Genomic DNA, 27,609 nt, shown 5'->3' on the forward strand with positions numbered 1-27,609 from the left:
CATTTTTTTTTAAATGTGGGGACACCAGATAAAAGGCTTAAATACGGGCTTGTCACTTTAAAAACAGGACACCTGGTCACCCTAGATACAGGGCTCTGTCGCCCCTCCCATGCATAGGCGGGAACCCCCAGCAGCACAGCGCCCCCTATGGGAGCAACTTCGAATGCTCCGACTCAGTCAACACCGTTTCTCTGAGGCTATGACTATACTGCAAGGTTTTTCTGGGAAACCGGAGGTATCCCAGAAAAACTCTGCCGCGGCCAGGGAACGCGTCTGCTCTTCTAAACCTTTTTCTGGAAGAGCAGACGTGCTTTTTCGGCATCCCTGTAGACCTCGTTTTCCGAGGAAGAAGGGATGTTCTGGAAACGGGTTTTTTCCCGACATTTGGCCCAGCGTAGACGGGCCAAATGTCAGACAAGCCTCTTCTGGAAAAAGAAACGGAAAAAGCGACACACATTGTGGTTTGCAATTTGCATCGCTTTTTCCGGAAGCGCAGGGCAGCGTAGACGTAGCTTGAGTGCGCTGGGAGACCCCAACTCCAGGGCCTCTTTCGTCTGACAGAAGAGGGGGGATCCTAGCCCGGGGTGGGGGGGAAGATGAGCGGAAGGCCCTGAGCCCGGCCCTCCTGGTGGGTGGCCTGGTGCCTCCAGCATGGTGCCGGCTCAGCACTGGCGCGCCAGCTCCTCAGTGTGAAAGTCTCCTTAACTGATCAATCCACTAACCTACCTGGGAGGGGGCGTAGTGGGAGTGTGGGACGTCCCTTAACTAGCTGACGCCGCGCCCCGTCCCACCTGGGCCAGAACCGCGCGTCTGCCAGGCGGCACTTCACCGTCCATGGAGGCCCCTTCCGTGGGGCGCCTCTCGTTTTGGGCCCCCGCTTCTATTCCGGACACGACGCTGCCTCCTGGAGGCTGGAGGGGTTTGGAGTCTGACTGGGGCTTCACTGTCAGGGGGGAGGAGAAGGCCCAGGGGTCCTCCGTGGCCACAGGAGGTCAGGACGGATTTTATAAGCCCTCTGTGAGAGGGGACCTCCTACACCTGGTCTCTGCAAGCCCGAGGGCTGGAAACGCTTTGTGTATGAAAGCGGAGGGTGCGTCTACACTGGGCAGCCAGCACTAGGGAGTGGCCTTCCTGCATCTGCAGTGGGGAGAGTGGGAGGCGAGGGGAATTAGTGGCGTCATGGTGCTCTGAAAGCGCTGGGAGGGAGGAAGTGCGGGACCCCAGGGCAGGAGAGGCGCGTGGGCATGGAGGGCAGACGGGGGTCCGCAGGCCCCAGGTGGTACCCCAGTGGGGTCCACTGGAGGGCCACTTGCCCACAACTGCTCCAGGGCCTATGTTGACTTAGCTTAGGCGAGCCCTCTAGCTTAGATGAAGCCAGCACGCACACGAGGAGTTTTTCTGTTCTCATGACACCCCCACCTCCCCAAACAAAGCCCTTTTAGAGTCATAGCGGGGGCAGTCATGCCTAGCAGTCAGAGCAGTGGCAGTCAGAGACCAGGGATTCGGAGCCATGGGTCAGAGCGGGCATCCAAGAGCAAGCCAAAAGGCAAGTCTCATTGACTTAGACTGTAAGGGCAGAAGGGGCCATCATGATCCTCTGGACCGACCTGCACGTAGCAGGCCGCAGAACTTCATCCATCCCTCCCGACTTAGCCCCACCGTCTCTGCCGAAGTTACTGAAGTCCTCAGAGGTCAAGTGATGGAGCATCCTCCGCTTACACTCGCTGAACCCAGCTAGTGACCCAGCGAGGAACCTTGCCCACCCAACCCCCCAGCGCTCTGCACATCTGACCCATTGACAATTCCTTCCCAACTCCAAACATGGGTCAGTCAGACCATGAATATTTTGGCAAATACTTGGGAAAGAATTCTCTGTAGCAACCCGTAACCTCTGAGGATAGGACAAGGAGCAATGGGCTTACACTGCAGCAAGGGAGGTTGAGGTTGGACATTAGGAAAAACTTTCTGCCAGTCAGGGTGGTTAAACACTGGAATACATTGCCTGCGGGGGTTGTAAATCTGCACCCCTGGAGATATTTAAGAGCAGGTTGGACAGACACCTGTCAGGGATGCTCTAGACGATGCTGGGTCCTGTCGTGAGGGCAGGGGACTGGACTCGATGACCTCTCAAGGTCCCTTCCTGTTCTAGTGTTCTAGGATTCTATGCTCTACGTGACTTTAGAGTCTGGGTCCCCTTTTTGCAGGCTTAGGCAGTAGGACTGTGACATGCTGTTCAGGCCAGCTTGGACTGAGAGCCCTGCGCTACCTCTCTGCATCAGCTATTCCGAAATAATGCTGCTGTGTAGACACAGCCTTAGGGGAAACCTGAGTTCCCCAGAGACATTGTTAAGTTCATTGCTCCTTGGAATAGCCAACCCCCTGCACCTCATTACTTCACCTGAGCTTTGCCAAACACTCTCATATCAGTCTCAGCACTGTGTTGGGGCATAGTCAACGGGAAAAGTTTATTAACCAGATTCATAGATTTAACTGACCCCCAAGAGCAAGGAATAAAGACAAGTTACAAGCAAAAAAATTCAAAATATACTTCTAAGACTCCATCCTGATTAAAGTCTTTTATTCAAAGAAGCGTTTCTCACCATGCTTCTTTGCCAGCTTGATAGACCGGATTTTCTGGCCAGGAACTTTCAGAGCTCAGATGTTTCAACTCTTTTGTCTACTCAGCTAAAGAATAATGCATATGTCTTTTGTGCCCCCTTGTACCACTCCCAAGTTTGTCTGTTACAAGAGGCAGAAAGATTTCCTGATGTTCTTCCTTTCTGGTGGATGGATCCACGAGGCGTAATATACTTTGGAGACAGGTAGATGGCCACTAGGGATGTTAAATGGATAACCGGTAAACATGAGGTTTACCGGTATTGCCGGTGAATTCTGCCGGTGGCCAGCCACACCAAGCCAAAATAGTCCCAGCTGCTGAATAGTTGGCAGGCTGGACAGTGGGACCCTACAGCTGTGGTGAGCTGGGAAGTAGAACTCCACGCCCACGGCAGGAACGGCAGCAGGGCTGTATGACTGCCGGTCTCCAGCAGCAGCCCCTGGTCGGGCATCTGAGAAGACAATGGCAAATCCAATAGCCAGGCCTGTGACAACCAATGACCCAGAAGGATGCAAAGTTGCCCACTTCTCGGAGATGCTGAGATCTGACCAAAGAGTCAAACAGAGCTTGAACTACGGGCTTAGCCAGGCTAACCAAACTGAACTCAGAGGAGCCATAATTTCACTGGAATGATAGAAAAACTCAACTAACTACAATATATAACAAAGGAGCTGGCATAAGAAATCCAAGAAACATTTATATTTTCCAGTAAGGTATTTCACCCCTACCACGAGCACATCCGGAGCGCCTTTGGAAATAGCCAGCAGCCGAGACACCGTGATACGCAGGGAAGAGAAGATGCCAAGATTCTGCGTTGGGTCTCTTGAACAAACGTTTCCCCAAACTACGCTGTTTTCAGACAGAAAATAGACGAGACAGCATAAAAATTACGATTTCAACATAGATTTACAAAACAAAATACCCTTTAAAATTAAAAAGAAGCAGAGGTAGGCTCTGAATGACCTAAATTTACACTGCATTCCGTTCTTAATCCATGAAGCCATTGGTTTTGGGTACACAAAGTCCAGGTGTCACTGTTTCGTGTGTCTGTCACACCTTTGCTCTCTTTGACAGCTGTCTTCAGTGATAGTAGATGCTGAAGGCATGTAAAATATACAGCAGAGCCGTGATAAAAGCAAAGAACTGAAAGGAAAAATGGAAAGAACATTACTGAGCAATGAAATTACTGATTTCAGCCTTTTGCTCCTCTGTGTCCTTAGTGACCCCTCCAATGCCCTTTCGTCAATAGATTTTAAGTCCTTAAAATGCTCTCGCCAACCTATTCATAGAATCATAGAACCATAGAGCTGGGAGAGACCTCAGAAGCTCATCAAGTCCAGCCCCCTGCTCTAGGCAGGACCAATCCCAACTAAATCCCAACTATTAATGAAGAAAATCTCAAACCCCAACTGTGGGGACGCTCCAGGGACGCACTGACCGGAAATTGGAATTTTCTGTCTTTCCGGTTGTGAGGAAAAGGCAAAAATATCAAAACTGTTCACTAGCCAAAACTTTACAAAACAATTCAGTTCCCAAATGTTGACACGTTTTCTTTTGGATGGGCCTGACCCGTTGCAATGCCTCATGGGAGTTGTAGTTTGGATGGTTCATTCCTCCCTCTCCCCCACTTTCCTAGCTGGATGACATTTCCCCTGGTAACCTGCAGTTATGGGATCCTACAGTACACCGCTGCCTTTCAGCCATGGTGCATCATGGGAAACTCAGTCTAGCCAGGGAGCCCAGTGGGAAGAACAAGGGCTTGAGGCCCTGGACTACAACTCCCATCAAGCACCATGGCAGCTCAGGCAGACTCAGATTAAGTGTCCCACTGACAGGAAAAAAAAACCCCAAATAAACAAATACAAAAATGCAGAAAAAATTCAAGCTATGTCGACATTTTCCCATGGAAATTAGACAGGAAGGGGAGGTAGCTACGAAATACTGTGGCTAATCCACGCTCTCCACATTCCACCTACCGAGGCAGCGGTGTTGATCTGGTAGTAGCGAGGAATAAGTTCTGCAGACACCTCTGTCTCAGAGCGGATTGTTGCATTAGCTTGTAAGACCGCAGCGCTCATGTAGAAAATGGCCGTGGCTCCATGGTACAGACTATCCTGCAAACCAAGACAGAAGCGGAAGGTTTGTGATGGTGAAATGCACAGTCACGGGCATTCCTCATTCCCATCACATCAGCGATGATCTAGACAGTGCTTGGTCCTGCCATGAGGGCAGGGGACTGGGCTCGATGACCTCTCAAGGTCCCTTCCAGTTCTAGTGTTCTGTGATCGCAGCTGAACTTTCCAGATCAACATCGCAGCTACGGCCTGTCAGCTGTCCAAGGCCCGTTTTTCAGTTCAAAAGAAACATAAGAAACATAAGAATGGCCAAAATGGGTCAGACCAAAGGTCCATCTAGCCCAGTATCCTGTCTGCCGACAGTGACCAATACCAGATGCTCCAGATCCCCATGTGATCCTCCCCTGTCACTCACTTCCAGAGAAACAGAGGCTAGGGACACCATTCCTACCCATCCTGGTTAATAGCCATTGATGGACCTACCCTCTGTGAATCTATCTAGCTCTTTTTGGAACCCTGTTAAAGTTCTAGCTTTCACCGCATCCTCTGGCAAGGAGTTCCACAGGTTGACTGTGCACTGAATGAAGAAAAACTTCCTTTCGTTTGTTTTAAACCTGCTGCCTATTAATGAAGTGGGAAGGGTGATGTTGCTATGACTCAAAACCAGCTGGAACAAATTTTCTCATGTTTCCAACAACTCACCGGGGCCAGGTGGGTCACAGTTGGAGACATGTTGCGAGTCACAAGCAACCTAAGAGTTGGGTTAGAATGAAAGGGTGTGTCTAGCCTACATGGCTCCGTCGATGGAGCCATGTAGATGAGTTTACTAGACATAGAAAAATGAAGCGGCGATTTAAATAAAAGCCGCTTCATTTACAGCAAAATGACCGCCGTGCTGTGCCGACGATCAGCTGATCCGGCACAGCGGGGCAGTCTAGACATGCCACGGTCGACAAGGAAAGCCTTTGTCGACCACCCCGGTCTGCCTCGTGAGGTTTACCGGAGCGGTCAACAAAGGCTTCCCTTGTCGACCGCAGCGCGTCTAGACTGCCCCACTGTGCCGGATCAGCTGATCGGCACAGCTCAGCGGCCATTTTGATGTAAATGAAGCGGTAATTATTTAAATCACTGCTTCATGTTGCTATATCTAGTAAACTCCGTCGACGGAGCCATGTAGTCTAGACGCACCCAAAGTGTCTTCCCAGTGGTTACAGTCAATGATGCTACGCTGTCAATAGACACAAAAATACATCAGTGGCGCATTAAGTTTGCACAAAGTCACAAAAAGGGAGGAAAAGCCCCAGTTAAGTTTCGACAGCATCATTAACTCACCTGTATATTTTACTCTACCACTGCATATATTCTATTCCCCCTACATGTGCCCAGACAAGGAAAGGTGGAGAAGTACTAAATCAGTACTAAATCAAGGTGGAGAAGTACTAATTCCAGCTGCCGGCCCCTTTGTGGCACAGGTCAGAAAGTGACGACTAGGTGAAAAGTCAGCTCTGAAACCAGCTGGCTGCTTGACAGGTGAGGCCTGACGGGTGAGCACCCCGGTAAGAGCCGGCTCGGGTGCCCCCCTCAGGAGGCAGGCCGGCTTAACGTTGCTGGCGGGGGGTGCTGTACAGGAGGTGTGAGCTCTCCCAGATGGGCTACTGGGAGGGACTGGCAGCAGTGGCTCCCATCTGGCCACTGTGGTCCGTCCCCAGCCGTCCCCAGCAACTGCCACAGCTGCCTGGCTCTCGTCGCGGCTGCCCAGTTGCAGCAGCCCAGCCCTGGCCACTGTCCAGACAATATGGCCCCCATGGAGGCCTCCCCCCCATCTGGCCGCAGTGGCCTATCCCCGGCCCTGATCCTGGGACAGACCCCATGGTCCGGCTCCCATCTGGCCACAGGAGGGGCTGGCAGCAGCCCCACTCCTGCTGCAACAGGAGGGGAGGCAGAATTGGGCACAGAAATCCTGGCCTGGCCCGTCTGGCTGTGATGGCAGAGACCTGGCCTCAATCATGTATGGTAACCTGGCCCTAGGACTCCCCCAGATATTCTACCCCCTATGCCCAGCCCCCATCCTGCCCCCTACACTCCCTACACATCCCGACCCCCTGCCCTGAGCCCCTCATACCCCCCAAATCTTGACTCCTGCACCCCCCATCCCCCAGCCTCATGCCCTAACTCCTGCACAAGCCCCCACACCCCGACCCACTGCCTTGAGCCCCCCGCACTCTGCCCCACGTTGAAATTTCTTACAGGTTCTGCTGCGTCGCAACCCCCCTGCCCCCCAACTCTGATAGGGCAGAACCTGTAAGAAATTGAAGTTACTGCCTGGCGGTAGCTCTGGCAATAACGGCGCGTGCTCTTACCACGACTTTCCACGAATTGCTGTTCCCGTGGAACCCGAAGAGGTAACACAAGAGGAAGAGCAAGGAGAAGACGAAGGAGCTGAGGGAGACGTACATCACCCATCCCTGCAGCAGCGGGAAGTGCACCGTGGTGGCCGCCACCAGGATCCAGACCCAGCAGCCAAGGATCTGCCAAAAACAAAGGAGACACCCGGTGAACTCCACTGAGGGCGGCAGCTTGGCTCGTGTCCATGCAGGGCATTTCCCATCACCCCTCGCCTGGGTGGCTCAGGAGTAGGAAACAGCACACCAGGCCCCGGGATGGCAGCCGTAACGGGCGCCTCGCCAGGGTCTAGGCCCCAGGGCGCTGGGCGTCATGGAGACCGCAGGTAAATTCTCGGTTCTGCTCCGAAGCTCCGGGATGCTTCCTGGGATGGCCCCACGCAGAGGAGCCACGACAGAGCCGAGCGTGGCCCCCATTGGAATGGTGGCCCCTTTGCAACATTTGGGGCCCTGGAGATGTTCCAATTGGTGAGAGGCCGGGCCGTCCCTAGGGGGGCACAAGGCCTGGGGCAACCCTCCCAGTGCCTCAAGTGTGGGGCGTGGCGCAACCTCCTGCCCCGCCCCTTCCCCAAGCCCCGCCCATGACTGTCCCCTTGGCCCCTCCCCCAATAACGTGAGCCAGGGGGTGATGGGGCCTGGCGTGGGGCAGTAGCACAGGTCACCCCCCCGGCCACCAGCACTCCCCGCGGTGGGAGTCCGAGTGGCCTGGCAGCCTGCTCCTCCGCCCCACCGCTCTCTCCCGGCCCTGCTGCACGCGGGTCTCCGTGGCAGCGGGAAGAGGAGCGCCCTGGGCCGGGGCGCTTTGCTTCCCACTGCCACAGAGACGTGGCCACAGCCGGCTGGGCGTGGGTGGTGCGGCGGAACCGAGCAGGCGGCCGGGCCGCTCCGACTCCCACTGTAATGGGTGGTGGGCGACCCCTGCGGCTGCCTACACTAGACCCCCTGTAATCCATAGGACGGTTCAGACGGGGGGCCCCCCACAAGTGCAGGGCCTGGGGCAGCTGCCCCGAATCGCCCTATGAACGGGACGGCTCTGGTGAGAGAGTCGGGTGTTTCTTTGATGTCGTTTCGTTTATTCACGCAGGACGTGCGGCCGGCCCATGCCCCTGAAGGCACCAAGGGCAGGAAACGGCTTCTTTTGCTCTGAGCACTTTTCAGCCTCCATGCCAGACCCCCGAACACCTCTCCTAGGCTCAGACTTCCAGCCGCTCCTTCTGTCTGCTGCTGTCCGATCCCTCCCGGGGTCTTTCTCGGTCTTCCTCCTCCCCGCCCCTAGCAAGTGGCCACAATGCCCAGTGGAACCCCCGGCCACATGGTGCTCCATGGACTTCAGCAGGCACTGGCTCAAACTCCAAACCCTACACAACTTTCAAGCTTGAATATCCTGATGGGTGACTACATAAGTGCCAAGAACACAGAGTCGGGCTGGGAACGGCCATCGGCTGGTTCCAATGGCCATGGCACGGCTGTCAGACTCAATACTCCCATCACTGCAGGGTGGAGTCAGATTCCAAAGCCAGAATGGACCGTTGTAATCGCCTAACATCCTGAACAGACAGCCCAGAGACGTTCTCCAAAATAAGTCCTGGAGCAGATTGTTCGTGTCTCTTTCTGCTTTGAGCCAGGATCAAACATGCAAGGGCTGACATGCCGAGGAAAAGGTGCAAACGCATTCTGACCGGGCCCATCAGCAATCCCACAGGGAACCATTTCTCTACACGATTTCCAGCATAACTTGGCAGTCAGGAGGTTTGGATCAGTGTTTTGGCTCTGTATCCCAGCTGGGTCCTGTGCAATTTATCACTGGCATATGCTACCTTTGGATCTAATCCAGCCTGCCAGATTTCTGAAATATCCCTGCCCACTCACAGCATGAACGCGAGGAATTTCTCAAGTGAAAAGCAGGAGATCGTAGAATCATAGGATCATAGAATACTAAAACTGGAAGGAACCTCCATAGATTATCAAGTCCAGTCCCCTGCCCTCAGGGCAGGACTAAGCACCATCTAGATCATCCCTGACAGGTGTCTATCCAACCTGCTCTTAAATATCTCCAGGGATGGAGATTCCACAACCTCCCTAGGCAATTTATTCCAGTGTTTAATCACCCTGGCAGTTATGAAGTTTTCCCTAATGTCCAACCTAAACCTCCCTTGCAATTTCAGCCCATTGCTTCTTGGCCTATCCTCAGAGGTTGAGAAGAACCATTTTTCTCCCTCCTCATGACACCCTTTTAGGTACTTGAAAACCACTATCCTGTCCCCTCAGTCTTCCCTTTCCCAAACTAAACCCCAATTCTTTCAGCCTTCCCTCACAGCTCATGTTCTCTAGACCTTCCATCATTTTGGTTGCTCTTCTCTGGACCCTCCAATTTCTCCACATCTTCCTTGAAATGTGGTGCCCAAAACTGGACACAAGACTCCAATTGAGGCTTAATCAGCGCAGAGCAGAGTGGAAGAACAACTCCTTGTGTCTTGCTCACAGCATTCCTGTTCATGCCGCCCAGAATCCTGTTGGCTTGTTTTTCAACAGTGTCCCACCAAAGAGCTCGCCAGCGTCTGTCGAGTAGGAAGAGGAACTGGAGCAGAGGCACAAAATACCAGGCACTGGCATAGGCTGCCGAGCAAAAACTTGCCATGGTCCCTTGCTACACTCCTTTTTCCAGCTGTTACTGCACAGGTAGTCGATCCCAGGAAGAGACTCCGGCGGGGGATTGTATTAAGGGAGAAGGGAGCAAAGGCCGCATGGATGAAATTCACACCAAGATGCCTTTCCACTCTCGCTTCCATGGCTGTCCTTAGACAGGCAGGGTACGTCTACACTAGCTCGGTAGTTCGAGCTAGGTAGGCAAATGAGGGCAACCGGAGTTGCAAATGAAGCCCGGGATTTAAATATCCTGGGCTTCATTTGCATCTTCCCGGGCGCCGCCATTTTTAAATCCCCCTTAGTCCGAACTCTGTGCCCGCGGTTACACGCGGCACGGAGTAGGTAGTTCGAATTAGGATCTCTAATTTGAACTACCGTTACTCCTCGTGGAATGAGGTGTACCTCGGGATATTTAAATCCCGGGCTTCATTTGCAACTTCAAATGCCTACGTTAGCCACCCTAGTTCGGACTAGGGGTCTAGTGTAGACAGACCCGCACTGAATACCAGGGATTTCCCTATACCCCTCCAGGGGGGTGTATACCCCCCCTGAATTTCCCCAACACCCCCCCCCAGTTTTGTGAACTATGGTGCCATACAACCCACCTTCACCCTCATGGTCTCACCCCTCATCAGCCCTGACACCGCCCTCCCCTGTAGATTAGATCACGCCCCCTAATTTCAATTCCTGGGGAGGCTACTGCTGAATACGCAGTTGCATAGGGCACTGGGTACCCACATTTCGTGGCGCTTTCAGCAGCTGCATGCTGCGTACGTGGGCTCTCAAATGCGGGGCCAGTGGCGGAGACCTGGGTGGCAGCCGGGACCCCGAGCACAGGGCTGGTGGCAGCTGGGAACCGTGTCCCCCTGCCACAATTCCCACACCTGAGCCTTCTTGCCCTGCTCCTACCCCTCCAGCAGTGAGCGCAGCCCTCGCCCCATAGAGCAGCTGTTCCTCCATTCCCCTCTTCCTCCACTTAGGGCACCATAAACCATAAGGACAGCCCTGTTCACCACCCCCTACACAATATCAGAGCCTGAGATTTCCAGATGTCTCTCTGATTGGGTGAGGGGACCCCAGGGGAAGGGAGACGCACAAAATGCACTGCCAGGCCTCCGGGCACATGCCAGACTGGGTCTTGCTCCCATTGAAGTCCGCAGCGGTTTTGCCAGGGGGTTGAGAGGCTGATGCTAGGAGCTCTGTACTTTGGAAGAGCAGGCCACTGTTTTCAGTAGAAGCCCGTTGTTAGATCTTCCTATTTTAAACCCCCACCCGGCTTCTTGAAAGCCAGATCTGCTAGACACTGGCCACACACAAAACAAGCCACCGGTGGTGAGGGCGGTGGTCCAGGGACCTGTCTCTGAGAGCAGGCTTTAGAGACGTGGCCGGTGATGGGAGGTGTGATGCGAAACCAGCCAAGGTTCCAGTGAAGCCAAGCTGGCTGCCAAAATAGGCTCTACGCAGCCGAGTCTGGGGAGCTTTCTGGCAAATGCCGAAGGGGAGGAGAGCAGGGAAGGGGGAGGTGGACGAAACGGGACAAACCCCTTCTGCCTTGTCGCACGGGACTGGCCCATCCGCTCGTGAGTTTGGCCCTTCAGAGCCGGTCTCTGCCCGGGTGACAGCGGCAGTCCAGCTGTGCAATGCTACTACTCCCAGTGGTCAGGAGACCGTAGGAACGGCCAGGCTGGGTCAGACCAAAGGTCCAGCTAGCCCAGTGTCCTGTCTGCCGACAGTGGCCAACGGCTGCTGCAGAGGGAGGGAACAGAACAGGAAATCATCCAGTGATCCCTTCGCTGGGGCCCATTCCCAGCCCTGACAGACAGAAACCACAGACCCCATCCAGGAGCTCCAGTGCTGCTGACAGCACGTCACTCTTTCACCAAGAGGGGCGGATTCTAGTCCCGGCTTGGCTGTTGGTGGAGGGTGCAGGGGCCCGACTCCATGCACCCTTCCTCGCTGGGACCCAGCGGGGCCACGAGAACAGTCAACGACAGACAGCGCCACGCCGGAAACGCTCGTCACATCTGCAGGGCTCCTGTTCGCCCCCGCCGGGGGCGTTTCTCCTGCATGCCGAGTATGCCGCAGCCCATTCCAAGCCAGCCGTGTTCCTGGCGTCCCTCCCTATCACGGCAATATCTTTCCTCCTTTGCCACGACAGGCAACGGAGACGGGCTAATTACACTTGTCAAGCAATCGAACCCACTTGACCTTCCGCCTTGTGCTGCACCTTGCACCCTTGGGTGCTGACTCACTGCTCAGAAATGCAGGGCTCACCCTCTCTGACTGCTTCCCTAGCGCACGTTCCACTCTCCTCCTTCCACCCCCCCTCTCCCTGCCCCCTCCACCCCGCCCATTGCTGCACCCTGCTCAAGAGACTCAAGTGGACACGCTTCATTTTTCAGCAGCGCCCAAATCAATCACGTCACGATTTGTTTGTCGTCCGCTTTCAGGAACGGCAGGCATAAGGTGGCCCAATAGAGTGACGTAAGACTGGATCTATAGACCTTGGGCGACTATTCTAATGGGTGAAAGGGCTGATTGATGAACTCGGGATGCCAAAAGATCCCAGACCTGAATTATTCTGGATCTTTCAGGTGGAAAAGGAGGGGACAGCTCTGAGCCTAGGCACACTTGGTTCCCTACTGAAGGTAAAAGTCAGGGATAAAATCTTCAGAGCTACAGTAAACTGGGAGGTGATTCACATGCGTATCTGTTGGCCTTTCCTTCGACCTGCTGCAGAACAGATGTTTTTTACGTTAAGGATAAAGTGAAACATAAGACTAGAAATAATAATCTACCCCTGACCCAGGCGTACCAGCTGTCTCCCATCTTCCATCCCTCGCAGGTCTAAAATACTTCACGTCCTCCTGTAGTGGCCACAGGATCATGCCGGTCAGTTCTCGGATGGGCTCTCCCCATGGCTAGATCAGAGCTATTCTTGTTGTGTCGTTTCACATCCTTTGTTTGCAAAGGCCCTTTGAACCCGGTGGCATGGATCCGCGGGCCCCTTCCCAGGAGGTAAGAGCTTCTGCGGCGCGGCATGTTCCCCTCCATGACGCCTCGAGCGCATTGTTCTCGCGCTGGCCAGGGTCGTCTGCACAACACTGGCACATCCTAACTCTGGAGCGCTTGGCCGTCACGTTCTTTTCGCAGGGCGTGTCTGGTGGCTTTGCCTGTCCCGGTTCGTTCCAGGGCCCAGAGAGTTATTTAGTTGGGTTACTGTGCTGCTGCAAAAGCCACAGAGAAAGCTAACACCATCCAAAGACTCGTTACCCTGCACCGTGTCAACATTAGTGATGCCCACTGTCTTTACTTCCATCGGGCCACGTCCTTCGACTTACCCAAAAGGCCAGGAATCCCGCCTCCCCCAAGCTCACAAATTCATGTAACATTTAGGAACCAATAGGGTTATACCAGTGTCAAAAAGGAACGGGCAATCTAGAGCTGCTTGTCGGATGAATAGCCAATGAGAGACTAAGCCAGGGGCAGGCGAAATACGGCCCACGGGCCGCCTCTGTTTTGCCAAGCCGCCGGATCCGGCCCGCGGCCCAGTGGGAGCCTCATCCAGGCTTCCTACCGGCTCCGCTCCTGCACACGCTCAGAGCAGCCAGCTGCGGGAGCCTTATGTGCTTCTCTGAATGCTGCGAGCCCAGGGGAAGGGAGGAGAGGCTTCTCACACTGACCCCACCCTTGGCACAATCTTGCAGCTCCCATTGGATGATTTACGGCCAATGGGAGCTGCTTGTGTGCAAAGTACTCCTCCCCCTCTCGTTCCCGGGCCTTCAGAGAAGCAAACACAGCTCCCGCAGCCGGCTGCTCTGAGTGTGTGAGGGGGTGGGGCATGCAGGGAGCCTGGCTGAGGTACCTGCTGGGCTGCTGGCTGGGAGCCACCCACATATGCTTCTCCCAGGTAGAGCCTGCCTCTGGCGCACCAGCCCCTCCTGCTGCACCACTACCCCACATAACCCAAACCCTCTGCACCCCCACTCCTGCACCCATACTTCCTCCCAGAGCCTGCAGCCCAATCCCCTGCACTAGTCCTGACCCAAATCCTTCCACCCCTGCCTCAGATCACACCCCCCTGCCAGACCTTGCACCCCACCTCCAGGTCAGAATCCTCTCCTGCATCTATATCCCCTCCCAAACCCTGCACCCATTTCTGCACAACCCTCTCCCAGCCCTTGCACCCCCTCCTGCACCCAGGCCCTGGATCACCACCCCCTCCCAGACCTTGCACCCCTTCCTACACCCCTCCTCCAGATCACAACCCCCTCCTGTACCCTTGCTCCAGGTCAGATTATTCTCCTGTAAACATACCCCCTCAGGGACCCTGCACCCCAGTTCCCTGCACCGGGTCACAACCCTCTCCTTCACCCAAGCTCCCTCCCAGATCCCACACCTGCTCCTGCACCCCAATCCCTTACCCCAAGCTCCCTTCTGCACCCAACCTTCATCCCAATCCCTGCACCTACTCCATTAATATTATGGAAGAGTGCAGCCCTTGATCACTTACAAATCACTTACAACATATTGGAGTGCCCCCCATCAAAAATTATTGCCCATCCCTTAGCCTAATTCAAGGTCCACCATACTCAGGGGAAAGATTCTCGTTGACTTCATTTGGCTTTGGCTTGGAGAGCCTTCCAGCTTTGTGAAACTCACCGTCACACTTCACAGAGGCTCAAAGGAGCATGTCTTTGTTTTCAGCCCACAGGGGTTCGCACGACCTCCTTTTGGGGGGGATCAAAAGCTCAAAGGGAAACCCAAGTCAAAACTCCAGTCACCAGAATGGGATCTCCTTGAAAGGCGCCCCCAGCGCTGGCTTAGGTTGGCTCAAAGTGCTCACAACCCCTAGCAAACCTTCCAATGGACTTGGTGAGAATCCTCCATTTCTGATCAAACCAAAACACGGGTGAGAATCAGCACACAGCTCTAGTAATTATACTGCATGAGCTGAGCCATGGAGCAGCCCCCTGTGTGCTTCCCATGTCATTTTTCTTTTGGGAAAAGAGAGGAAAATTTCCGGGTGTGAAAGAGATCGTGGGGTTTCCCACACTGCACCTATAGGACTTTGTCCTGTTGGTTACCGCAGGACACACCCCATTCCTTCATCATGAGTTCACCATATCTCTCAGGGCCACGACTGTTTCCACGCCCCTTACCGCAGCCCGTGTTGAAAGACGAGGAAGAACAGATCCAGGTTTTGGAAATGTGCACAGAGACCCAAGGGAACGTCTCTTGGTTTTCAGGCCACCGGGGTTCACACCCCAACTTAATGAGGGATCAAAACATCCAAGTGAAAGCCAAGGTAAAACTCCAGTCACTGGGTATGTCTAAACTACATGCCTCCGTCGACGGAGGCATGTAGATTAGCCAGATCGGCAGAGGGAAATGAAGCCGCGATTATTTTAATCGCGGCTTCATTTAAATTTAAATGGCTGCCCCGCTCTGCCGATCAGCTGTTTGTCGGCAGATCGGGGCAGTCTGGACGCGCCGCGTCGACAAAGAAGCCTTTCTTGATCGGCACAGCTATGCCTCGTGAAACCAGGTTTACCTGTGCCGATCAAGAAAGGCTTCTTTGTCGGCGCGGCACGTCCAGACTGCCCCGATCTGCTGACAAACAGCTGATCGGCAGAGTGGGGCAGCCATTTAAATTTAAATGAAGCCGCGATTATCTTAATCGCGGCTTCATTTCCCTCTGCCGATCTGGCTAATCTACATGCCTCCGTCGACGGAGGCATGCAGTCTAGACACCCCCGGGTGGAAAAGGCAAAGAGAAGTAAGAGGCAAGCAGGATCGGCAAAGCATCAGAACCTGCTGAAGCAGGAAAGCGATCGTGAAGCCAGATGTGACTCTCAAGTCAAGCAACACAACGCCACAAGAGAGAGAAGCATGGGCAGTGGGTGAAGGCCCATTGGGTGGCCAGATGGTTTCCACAAAAATACCGGACACACTTGACATTACATCACACTCTACTTTACATCTTATTTGGAAAATACCGGACAGTTCTATTTTCTCAATTTGTTTCCCGAACAGAAAGCTCTAATACTGGACTGTCCGGTTCAAAACTGGACACCTGGCAACCCTAAAGGCCCAGCTGGGGAAGGCAAGCCCCAGCCCCGCCCCTTCCACCTAAGGCCCCGCCCCTTCTGCACACACACACACCCGTGGGGCCAAACCCAATCCCCATTGCAGCGGCCGGCACCCAGCCAAGGCTACAGCCCCGAAGCATCCCCAGCCCCCATGGGAGGCTTCCCCCTCCCAGCAGGCCCGGTGTCCCAGCTGGCTGGAGCGTGAGCAGTTTGGGGAAGGCAATGCCTCCCCTTGCCTATGTCACCAACCCCCCAAAGAGAGAAGAAAACACAGAAGGTCACGGATTAGTTTTGGAACCGGAAAGTTTAGTTCGAAGTTCGATGCGATTCAACAGGCCTTCTGCTGCAGAAGGCAGCAAAGGGAACAGCACGACGTACTGGGGTTCACAGAGAGCTCGCTGGGCAATTCATTTCAAGCAATTACAAGGAGCCCGGCATCGAGTGCCTCTTGATTAAGGGGATCAGGTGTTATCAGGACGTTCAGCAGAGTCACCAGAATTTCTGAGCCCAACACATGGAAGGCGAAGTCTGCGGTAAATAAGCAGAACCTTGGATGCCAAGTGGAAAACAGCAGCCGGGGACAAGCCACAGAACTCGTATTCAAAGTCATTATAATTATGCCAGTCCCAGACTATTAGGCAGACCAGGTGGCTGAGGTGATATCTTTTATTGGACCAACTTTGCTGGGGAGAGAGAAGCTTGTGAGCCTTTCTTCAGGCCTGGGAAAGGCTCAACATCCTGCAGAAATGATATTCCTTGAGTCGCCCTTTTTTTTTTTTGAACGGATCCCTCCAAATCTTCAGGCCCACTGGTTCCCATGGCAATAGATATAGAGCTGTCCCGTGCCCGGCAGATGTCCCCAGCGGTAACGTTTCTAGGGGGATTTTCCCTCTCACAACCACACAGAACTTAGGCAAGGTGGCGGCCAAAGGAATCCAAACCAACCCCAACCACTTGTTGCAACCGATGGCCAGCCAGATAACCAAGCTGTTACACATTCAAGTTGGGTAATTAGCAAATCAGTAGGATTTGGCAACACTTAACAGACTGAAGTCAGGGTGGTTAAACACAGGAATAAATTGCCTACGGAGGTTGTGGAATCTCCATCCCTGGAGATATTTAAGAGCGGGTTAGACAGACATCTATCAGGGATGGTCTAGATGGTGTTTGGTCCTGCCCTGAGGGCAGGGGACTGGACTCGATGACCTCTCAAGGTCCCTTCCTGTTCTCGTGTTCTGCGGTTCTAAGTGCTCTGTGAAGACAGCATGAAGTGTAAATGGTAGAGATGAGGAAATTAAAGGGGGAAGAGGTAATGAAACGCTCAACTGTATGATACCGTTCAGCCCGGAGGTGGCTCTGTGTGTCAAAGCCCTTGTGTAAATGACCCTCAGCCATACCTGGCAGAGCTCTTGTACCGAACGGGTCCCATGGGTATCAGCGAGCTCTAGCCAGTCCCCATGTGGCTCGGAAGCACGTGGCCTGGGTGCGTGGCCTGGAGGAGGGACGTGACTGGAAGGCTACGGCACACGGGCAATCCCGATGGGCAGAGTGCCCCCTGGAGGGCATGTGCAGCCCAGCCCTGAGGAATGTGTCAGCTAAACAGAGCCATTAAGATGGCCGCCGTAAGGTTCCTTTCAGGGGCGGGGTGCTGACTCGTCTGCACACACTGAACTCCCAGCTACCTCTCTCTCAGCAAACAGGCATCTCTGGCTGGCAGGAGAGAGCACACTCCAGACAGGAGGCACAAAATCTCTTCAGATCCTTTCGTGCACCAAACGTGTTGCTTTTCTTCTCTCCTTTTCCTTAGAAAAGCTAATCCCAAGGTGGCCTGGGGACATGCCAGCAAAGGCTGGCTCCTCGGGTGCCTATAGCATGACCTAGCACTCGAGGGAAAGGAACCTAACTCGTCCCTTCCTCTGCTCTCCAGATGGGTTACTGAGGTATCTCAATCCAGTGAAGCTACCCACACCAAGCAAGTCACTTTGGTAGCCAGTATCTGACTCCCACCCACTTCCTCTGTGTACGGAAATAGCTTCCTGCTACCCAGAAAACCAATGCGTCTCATTTTGGTGTCTACACCACTGCAATGCTCATTGACTTCAATAGCTAGTCCTGATTTCCCCTGGATAAACTCATGGGCTGTGTCTAGACTGGCAAGTTTTTCCGCAAAATCATCTGATTTTGCAGAAAAACTTGCCAGCTGTCTACACTGGCCGCTTGAATTTCCGGAAAAGCACTGACGATCTCATGTAAGATTGTCAGTGCTTTCCCGGAAATACTATGCTGCTCCCGTTTGGGCAAAAGTCTTTTTCCGAAAGACTTTTGCGCAAAAGGGCCAGTGTAAATAGCACAGTAGTGTTTTCCGCAAAAAAGCCCCGATCGCGAAAATGGCGAACGGGGCTTTTTTGCGGAAAACCGCGTCTAGATTGGCCACGGACGCTTTTCCGGAAAAGCATCCTGCCAATCTAGACGTGCTTTTCCGAAAATGCTTTTAATGGAAAACTTTTCCGTTAAAAGCATTTTCGGAAAATCATGCCCATGTAGACGTAGCATGGAGGTTAGGTCCCTCGATGGCTATTAGCCAGGGTGGGTAGGAAGGGTGTCCCTAGCCTTTGTTTGTCAGAAGCTGGGAATAGGTGTCAGGAGAGGAATCACTTGATGATTGTCTGTTGTGTTCCCTCCCTTTGGGGCATCTGGTGCTGGCCACTGTCGGCAGACAGGACACTGGGTTGATGGACCCTTTGGTCTGACTCCGTGTGACTGTTCTTATGTCCTTAATGTCTGGACATCAAAATCAGGCCAAATTATTCACCCACGAGATGACACCTGGCCCTGGCCATTGATTTCCAATAGTGCTAGGATTCCCCGCTTTGTCTTGTAAGACAAGCATTTCACAGGTAACGCTTCCTGCAGTGTTGGTGGGCTAATGCGGACAGCCGGAACTCTGCAGTGTCTCTCTCTCTTTGAATGTTTACTTCTAGCAACGCTGCTCAGATAAAGGATGTAAGCGCCACGCATACTTCTCAGAGGTGTGCCCGGACCCACCCTGAGCTACAAAAGCCATGCCAAGAAAAATCTGACACTGAACTTTTCACACACACCCACACCCACACCCCCGGTGACATGTGAATTTCAGTTTGCTCTGGGCTTCGCTTCTTTTTCCAGCAACAAAGCCAGAAGCAAGCTGAAGACAGACACCCACTCAGTCCCCATGAGCAATGGGACAGATTTTTTGGGATGTAAAAGATGTAAAAGAAACCTAGTTCACCATTAAAAATATGAAATTCAGAAATCCAGTAGCTCACGGACACTGTACGAAAGAGTAGTCCTGGGGCACTTTGGAGACTAACAATAAATATACAGGATCATGAGCTTTCGAGGGCAAAACCCACTTCCTCAGATGAGATGATCTTGAGCCAAAGGGCATGTCTACACTGGGGAGTTATTTCGAAACAACTCCCCTTATTTCGAAATCACAAGCGGAGCATCCACACTCCCAAGCCTGTTATTTCAAAATAAAGGGCTGGTTCTTTCAGAATGATAACTCCTTTTTCCTAGGCTACGTCTAGATAGCGGGGCTATTTCGGGATACAGGAAGTATCTCGAAATAGCAATTCCGCTTCTTTAAACGCGCCTGTTATTTCGAAATAACGATCCGTAATTTCAAAATGAACATCCAGGGTGTGGGATAGTTTTCTCTTCCCTGAATAAACTCCCAGAGACTGCTGCCCTGTCGTTACGGGAGGCAGACACCCGAGGCTAGTTAAAGACGTGCCTGAAGGAGCAGCCAATTAAAACTCATGGGGGCTGCTTGAAAAGGTTTCCCTCGGGTAAGGAAGGAGGAAGGAAAAGTGTGAAGGACTGGAAGGAGGAAGTGCCGTACAGAACACAAGAGGCGTGGGGGGTGGGGGTGACAGACAGAGGGGACTGAGGACGGACTAGTTGGTACCAGAGGAAACGTGCTGGGACGGCTCGTTTGGGAACGTGTCCCAGGGAAAAAGCAGCCAGCTTGGAAATGAAAACAACCGTGTCGTCACTGCTATAGGGTCCCTAGGCGGGAACTCGGAGACGTGGGCAGGGTCCCCCCAACCCTCCCCACGCCACTACAGAGCCTGCCCTTGAGAGGGGGGACCAGGACTATGGAGGGGCTTTCACCCCAAGGCCATGAACTCACTTGTGGGGCGCATGGCTCAGCAGGCCGTGGCTCCCACCTCTAGGAAAGGGAAAGAGGCCGTGTGGAGGGCCCCCGCCAGCCTCTGAGGCAAACGCTGTCCGCCTGTAGCACGAGACCCCTGGGGAACAGCCGGAGCCTCGCCACGGTACGCGGGCGTCACCCACAAGATGCCTTAAGGCAGAGCAGGGCCCAGCACGACCCCGTTTGGAGCCACCGCTTTACCATCCCTGGCTGTGTCCAGACTGCATCCCTTTTCCGTAAAAGAGATGCAAATTAGACACATCGCAATTGCAAATGAAGCGGGGATTTAAATCCCCCCCGCTTCATTTGCATAAACATGGCTGCCGCTTTTTTCTGGCTCGGAGCTTTGCCGGAAGAAAGCGCCAGTCTAGATGGGGATCTTTCGGAAAATAAAGCCTTTTCCAAAAGATCCCTTATTCCTCTTAGAATAAAGAATAAGGGATCTTTCGGAAAAGGCTTTATTTTCCAAAAGATCCCCATCTAGACTGGCGCTTTTTTCCGGCAAAGCTCCGAGTCGGAAAAAAGTGGCAGCCATGTTTATGCAAATGAAGCGAGGGGGATTTAAATCCCCGCTTCATTTGCAATTGAGATGTGTCTAATTTGCATCCCTTTTACGGAAAAGGGATGCTGTCTAGACACAGCCACTGGGTTTCGAATGTTGCTTTCTCGGTGGCGTTTGCAGCAGCCGCCCAACACAAGCCACTCACTCTCCCCGCTAGTGAATCCCCCACACAAGCTTGGGGGTCGCCAAGCCCAGCGCTCCAAAGCTAGGCCATGCCCGCGCTCGGGGTGCGACCCCGGAGAGCAAGGCGAACAAGGAGCTTGAGGAATAAGGCAGGGAGGGTGCTTTGCTGAAGGGGTTCTCAACCCTTTAGGCTGGGGGGGTTCGGGTCTTGTCCCTGGGTGTGACGGCCGAGGGGGTTCAGGCCCTCTCCTCAGGGGTGGCTGGCTTGAGAAACCTTTTACCCCCTCTCCTCACCTCTACCCTGAGCCCTCCTAGCACCTAGCTGTTCTGCCCCTGTCCTCAGCCTCCCTCCAAAAGCCTCATTCCCCCCCTTCTGTCCCCCTCTCTGAGCTTCTACCCCTGTTCTAACTCCGCTCCTGTCCCCCCGGCCCGCACTCCAGCCCACCTCTCTCTCTTCCCAGCCCCTCCTCCTCCCTGCCCTCCTATCCTCTCCTGCCCCGGCTCCCGTCCCCACACATCTGCTCCTATCCCGGCTTGCCTAGCACCCATCCCAGCTCTCAGGAAGGCTCAGAGAGGCCCCGCAGTGCCGTCTCCCTGCTCTCAGTCCCGGTGCCTGGGGCCACAGCCGCCCCCCGCAGCCAGGAGGAGTCAGGGCGGGGCGCTTTTCGCTAGCACTGTCCTATAAAAACCAGCCTGGGGCGGACACAGAGCACAGAAAGACTCAGCAGCCCGCGTGGCTTGGCAAAGTTATCGACAAGGAACCAGGGGCTTTGCCACAAGGCAGACTCACCACCAGGGCGCCTCCTGCTGGCCACTCAGGGAATTAGTATTTTGGTGCTGGAGCGCCCCCTTCTGGCTGGTGTCTCACCTGCTGTTACTTATTCTCCGCCATACTCGGTCATGGCCCACGCCCGTCCCAGACCGTGGCACCCTCCTACCAGGGTACTGCCCTACCGCAGGGCCCCCACACTCTGGAGACCCTCAATCCCCCTAGGCCCACCTTGCCTCAGTGACCCACGGCCGGTCTTCATCTAGCCCCCCTGCCACAGGGGCAAACTGCCATCTGACATAGACGCTCATCACTGGCAAGAGGTTGGGGACCTGCTGCCTTGGCCTATCCTGGCTGCCTCCCTGCAGCCCTAGGACCCTCAGGCGTTGCGTTAGGCCCTGCAGCCTGGGGGCTCACCTGGCCACAGCTCCCCAGCTCTGCCTGCCTTTCCCCAGCCCTGCTCTAAGCCAGGAAGCCTCCAGTTTCCCTAGAAGCCAGATCCCTCCTGGAGCCCTTATTTATACAGCCCATAGCTGGGCCCTAATTGGCAGCTATCTGCTGCAGCTGCTGGCTCCAGCCTTCCAGTCCTCCCCCAGGGCTGGTTTTAACCCCTGGACAGACGCCCCGTCACAGGCTTCTAACGTTAGGAAACCGTTAGGAACCTTACCGATAAGCAGTGATACCAGTTCCGCCTACAATCCCATCTTTTAACGCTTTACAAGGGGGAAATAGAGGTGCCGTCTTAGGAAGTCCTGACGTGGCCCAGTGTCTGTGTTCTAGCAGCTCCAAAACAATCATTGTGACGTGTCCATGGAGTCTCCGTGTATTGTACAGCACATGTAATATCTCCAGTAACACGGGTCTGTGGGTATTGTCCACATGCGCATCCACCAGTTCAACCCCACGGGTCCCAGGTCAGATCCTACCACAGTATAGTAACATCAGCTGCAAATAGTTAAGAGACTCAACGATTTCAGCCACGGTCACTCGCTTCCGCTTCATGTCTTTAAAGCTCATGCGTCAAGGTTTCCTCCAGCCACCTGCAAGGGTCAGGAAGGGATTTCACTCCCAGTGTATTCTGGGCAGGTTCTTTAATCTCCTTCCTCTGGAGAATCAGAGTTGGCCACAGCTGGGGAGGGGATCCTACAGGGGAGGGCTGAGGCGGCACTGTCCATATCCCCTCTCAGCTGCGTGGCCGCTTGGCTCTTCCTCGCATGCCCAAGTGATCACCGTATGTGGGATCAGCAAGGAATTACTCCCTCCCGGTCAGATTGGCAATGAGCTTGTCGGTTTCTGCCCTTCCTCTGCAGCGTGTGGGGGAGTCCTTTGCCAGGATCATCTCATTTCTCTGCCCCGCACGGGTGCACCTGCGGCCCCTCTGGTCTCTCCGGTCTGAGGCTACGTCTAGACTGCAGGCTTCCTTCGGAAGAACCTTTTTTCGGAAAAGATCTTCCAGAAAAACTTCTTCCGAAAGAGCGCGACCACCCACAAAAGTGCATCGAAAAAGCGATCAGCTTCTTTGAAAGAGAACGTCCACACTGAATGGACGCTCTCTCGCATTTCAGTGATTACTATGGACGGAGTGGCCACCAGGGCACCTGTGCTTTTTCCTCTTTCCTCTTCTTTCGAAAGAACTCCCTCTTCCCCGTCCACACACACCTTTTTCCGAAAGAGCGCTTTCAGAAAAAGGCTTCTTCCTCGTCAAAAGAAGACTGCCAGTGCCGGAAAAACCCCTCTGTTCTTTCCATTTACTTTCGGAAGAACACAATTGCAGTGTGGACGTAACTCAGGTTTTGTCGGAAAAACAGCTATTTTTCCGACAAAACTCTGTAGTGTAGACATACCCTAACAGGCTAGTCTCCTGTGAGCGGTCATATTTTGGTCTCATTCGAGCTGGATGAGTGGGGGGGGCTGGGTAGCGTTGGTGCCCTGTGAGATACAGGAGATCAAGCTAAGTGAGCTGGAAAGCCCTTCTGTCATTCAGTCCTAGGACTCTGGGCCCTGACCTATACAAGGGCTTTATTTCGAAATAAGCTCCCGTAGGTCGAATGAATAAGCAGAGCGTCCACACGATCAAGCCCGTTATTTAGAAATAACAGGTCGCTTATTTCCAAATCTGTCCTCCTGCTTTCCTCGGGGAATCACGCTAATTCCAAACTAGTGATTTCGAAATAGCGATCGTGTGGACGCTCCAGTGCTGCTATTTCAAAAGAACGGCTCCCCAGAGTCATTCGAACTAATGACTCCCCAACGTTTCCAGGGGCTCCAAGTCGAGGGAGCCCGTCCATATTCACATTCTGCCTCTGTCTCATTTTGAGGGTTCCCTGTAGTGAGGACACGCTAGCTCGATTTTCTTATTTCAGGAGTTACTAAATCAATGTAAATTATTTCAGAATAGTTTCTTAGTGTACACATATCCTAAGTGACACTTGATCTATACGGGTGTGTCTAAACTACATGGCTCCGTCGACGGAGCCATGTAGATTAGGCTGATAAGCAGAGGGAAATGAAGCCGCAATTTAAATAATCACGGCTTCATTTAAATTTAAATGGCTGCTACGCTGAGCCGACAAACAGCTGATCAGTTGTTTGTCTGCTCAACGCGCTAGTCTGGACGCTCCCGCGCAGACCTGAAAGCCCTTTATCGACCTCCCCGTTATGCCTCGTAGGATGAGGTTTACCAGGGAGGTCGAAAAAGGGCTTTCATGTCAACAGGGGAGCATCCAGACTGCCCCGATCTGACGACAAACAGCTGATGGGCAGAGCGGGGCAGCCATTTAAATTTAAATGAAGCCGCGATTATTTAAATTGCGGCTTCATTTCCCTTTGCCGAACAAACAAATCTACATGGCTCCGTTGACAGAGCCATGTAGTTTAGATGTACCCTAGCAGTGAGAGTGGAGTGGACTATCAAGCCTTATACATTGTGCCAATGCACAGTAAGAATGTATGATGGGTTGGGACTTTCGCATCTCTCTTCCTGCGAATACCTCCTAAATCTATCACGAGACATTTAAAAACTACCCAGATGACAGCTATTGCGTCTTGTCTAGAGATACTTTCTTCTTATCTCCCTGCAAGAGGATCCAATCAAGGGGTAAATCTTAGATAGTCACTTCCACTCCCACCAGTATACAAGTGCTGGTAGATTTTTGGGCAACTCAAGTCCATAACAATAATGATAAAAGTGGCCAGAGTCTCTAGCTTGTATGAAAGATGCACAAACCTGCCTGGGTTGAGACTGAGCAGCAGCCAAGTAGCTAACGTGAAAGCGATCGCATGCTGTAAGGAAAGGCCTTGCATGATTTTCATCAAAGATATGCAGGGTTAGGCATCGCCTGCAGCTCTTTGCAGCATGTTATTATAACCCCGATTTAATAATTAACAAAGTCATTAAACCATCAGGATGCTTTAACTAGGCCATAACCAATGGCGGTGGATAAAACAGTAATACATGCTCAGCCACACACACACACACACACACACACACACACACACACACACACACACACACACACACACACACACACACACACACACACTATTTCCCTGTCACACTGTTTAAATAAGAATAGGACTCAGGGCTGGTGACAGACTTTGCAGGGCCTTGGGCAATGTGTGTGAGGGGCCACTGCTCTAGAAGGGGCGGGGCCTCAGGCAGAAGGGGCGGGGCCTCAGGCAGAAGGGGCAGGGCTAGAGGCAGCCAGCTCTCAATGCTGCCCAAACAGTGTCATACCTCCTCCGGCCAGCCCACAACGCCATTCAGACCACACCATGCAGCTCAGGGGGCAATTTAAAGGGGCCAGGTCTCCGTCCTCTGCCGTAGCTGTGGTGGCAGCAGCCCAGAACACCAGGCCCTTTTAAATCAACAGGCCCCCAAGCGACTGTCCCTTTGTCCCCCCATTGGTGGCCCTGATAGTACGATAGTAAATGAAACAATGAATTCACACAGCTGTGGCTCCTCCGGGTAATGCTGATGGCTAATTTGGCTCCTGAACCACTGAGATCTGTGTGTCACTGATTGGTCACATGCTGTATCAATGTGGTGTTCATGACACCACAATTAAACACTCATTGTCAGCATCAAGCCAACAATAAAGTCTTAAAATGCTGACATTTTTAATGGAAACGTCAGCTTATCTTTTCCTATAGCTGTCTGAATAGGCAGCAGCAATTACCAAATACACCCAATCAACATATTTTATGGACGTAATGATTATGAACAGACCTAGATGGCTGTATTGTATATCAAAGTACAACATCGATTGCCATAATCTTATTAGACCTTCTGCGACGCACATCCAGGACTCTGGACAAAGGAACATTAAGAAAACCTGCCATTGCTGGCATATGATAATACAACCTTTGACCCCCCCAGAAAACTGCAAGAGGGCAGAGAAAAAACAGCCCTGAAGAAGCAAGTGACAGACACGCCTCTAACTTCCAAGATCTGACTTAATAAAACATAAAACTGCCACCCCATGCTCGGATGAGAAGCACTATTTTGGGTGACTCCAGCCCTGAGGAAGATGCCAGACCTAACGACTTTAAGATAAGTAGCAGCGGAAGTAAACTTTTCCCCATATCGCTTTCTTCTTACCCCAGTTGCTTTCGGTGCTGGCTCTGGATTCCCGCCTCCTCCCTGCCGTTGACATAGTCGTTAAGTTTTTGCCATCGCAAGCGGGCAAATCAAACCATGCCGTGTACTTACTAGCTCTGGTACGATAAAAGCATATGGCACCGTTCTCAGGACTTTTAGTCCAGATGGTATGTCCGCTTCTATGTTGGTAACAGGTGCGGGGAGATCTTTTGATGCCATCTCCTCTCTGCTCAGCTCCAAGTCCTGCTCCGCTATCCTCGGTTATCAGTGCAATGCACAGCTTAAAAGTACTAGCCAGAGACACACCTGCCTGGAGGTAATCAGTAAAACCAGTTCCAGCCTGGCAGGTCAGACCGCTCCTTGCGGCCAAAAGAATCCTCAGCTGCTCGAGCTAATTAAGCACATTCCTTGGACAGTGAATAAGCCAGTGGATGACAACGTGCGGATGACTGGTGAGATTTTTATCACTCTGATTTGTGGCTCCGTTTCCTATGACACTTTGCGCAGCTACCTGGCTGGGAGGCCTCATGCAGCTGTTGCCAGAATGGACGTGGGTCCCTTCTCTGTCCGGGCCGTGAAAGAACAGGCTGACCCCAACCCAGCTCAACAGAGAAGCCAGGAAGAGATCCCAGTGACTGACGCCGCTACACCGAATGGCAGGGGACCCGGGCAGAGGGGACGCGTGCAGTGAGCTGGAGCAGTGACCGGGAATGTGTTAGGTGCTGGGGTCCCTTTGCTGGGACTCCGGAGTGACAAAAGGGGCAAGAGGAGTCGGAGAGGGAGACCAACGCAGGGCTGGCTCCTCACGGCGCTGGCTGGACCAGCATGGACTCCGGCAGAATTTCTGCCTCTCTTTGCTAAGCCAAGGACTTTCAGATTCCGTAGCCGGGTGATTAACACACGGTGACCTTGTTTTGAAAAGGCTGCCTACCCCACTTGTGTCCTGCTAGTTCCTAGTCCCTGGCTCTTTGCCCAGCTCTTGATCTGATCTGAGTCTCCTCTCCACTAGCTCCTAGGCCATCCCCAATTTCTCAGTCCCCGTCTCCCCCTACGCAAATCCCAGCCCTTGAGTCCTGCCACTCCCCGGCCAGCCTCCAGTCCTGGTGCCACCCCACCACAGTCTCTGCTCCACCCAGGACTGGCTCTTTTCCCCTCGGCGGTCCAAACAAGCACCCTCCTCCTCTGCACAGCCTGGGCCCGGCTCGGGGAGCACCGGGACCAGGAGAGAGAGGCGCCTGGCAATCCGTTCTGATGTGCAGCCTGGCCCACAGCAGCTCAGAGATGCAACTGGGGGCAAAGTTTTGCAGAGCCAGGGGGTGGGGCACGCCCAGTGTGGACAGAACCGCAGGGGAACGGAGCCGTGACTCTGTACCGCGCCTGTACGGAGCTCACGTGCCCTACGATTTTTCAGAGATTTTTAGTTTGTGCGGATTTTCACAGGGCTGGCAAACGGCAGCGATGGCCAGCTGCTTGCTAGAGTCCGTGTCTTGCTGCGTAGCTCCCCAAAGGAAAGAGTGCTGGATTTTCG

The 27,609-nt window shown here is 53.3% G+C and overlaps 1 protein-coding gene across 1 annotated transcript; it reads right to left on the minus strand.

Moving 5' to 3' along the window:
* Nucleotides 1-2,483: 2,483 nt before the first annotated feature.
* Nucleotides 2,484-26,364, minus strand: MALL (mal, T cell differentiation protein like). The gene is made up of 4 exons (XM_006116243.5): nucleotides 26,193-26,364; nucleotides 7,053-7,220; nucleotides 4,594-4,731; nucleotides 2,484-3,760 (listed from the first exon to the last, which is right to left on the minus strand). The coding sequence occupies exons 1-4, from the start codon at nucleotides 26,298-26,300 to the stop codon at nucleotides 3,698-3,700; spliced, it is 477 nt and encodes a 158-aa protein (XP_006116305.1). The 5' UTR covers nucleotides 26,301-26,364; the 3' UTR covers nucleotides 2,484-3,697.
* Between the last annotated feature and the right edge of the window lie 1,245 nt (nucleotides 26,365-27,609).

This window comes from Pelodiscus sinensis, chromosome 3 (assembly GCF_052426305.1).
Source record: "Pelodiscus sinensis isolate ZL-2025 chromosome 3, ASM5242630v1, whole genome shotgun sequence".
Taxonomy (NCBI): Eukaryota; Metazoa; Chordata; order Testudines; family Trionychidae; genus Pelodiscus; species Pelodiscus sinensis.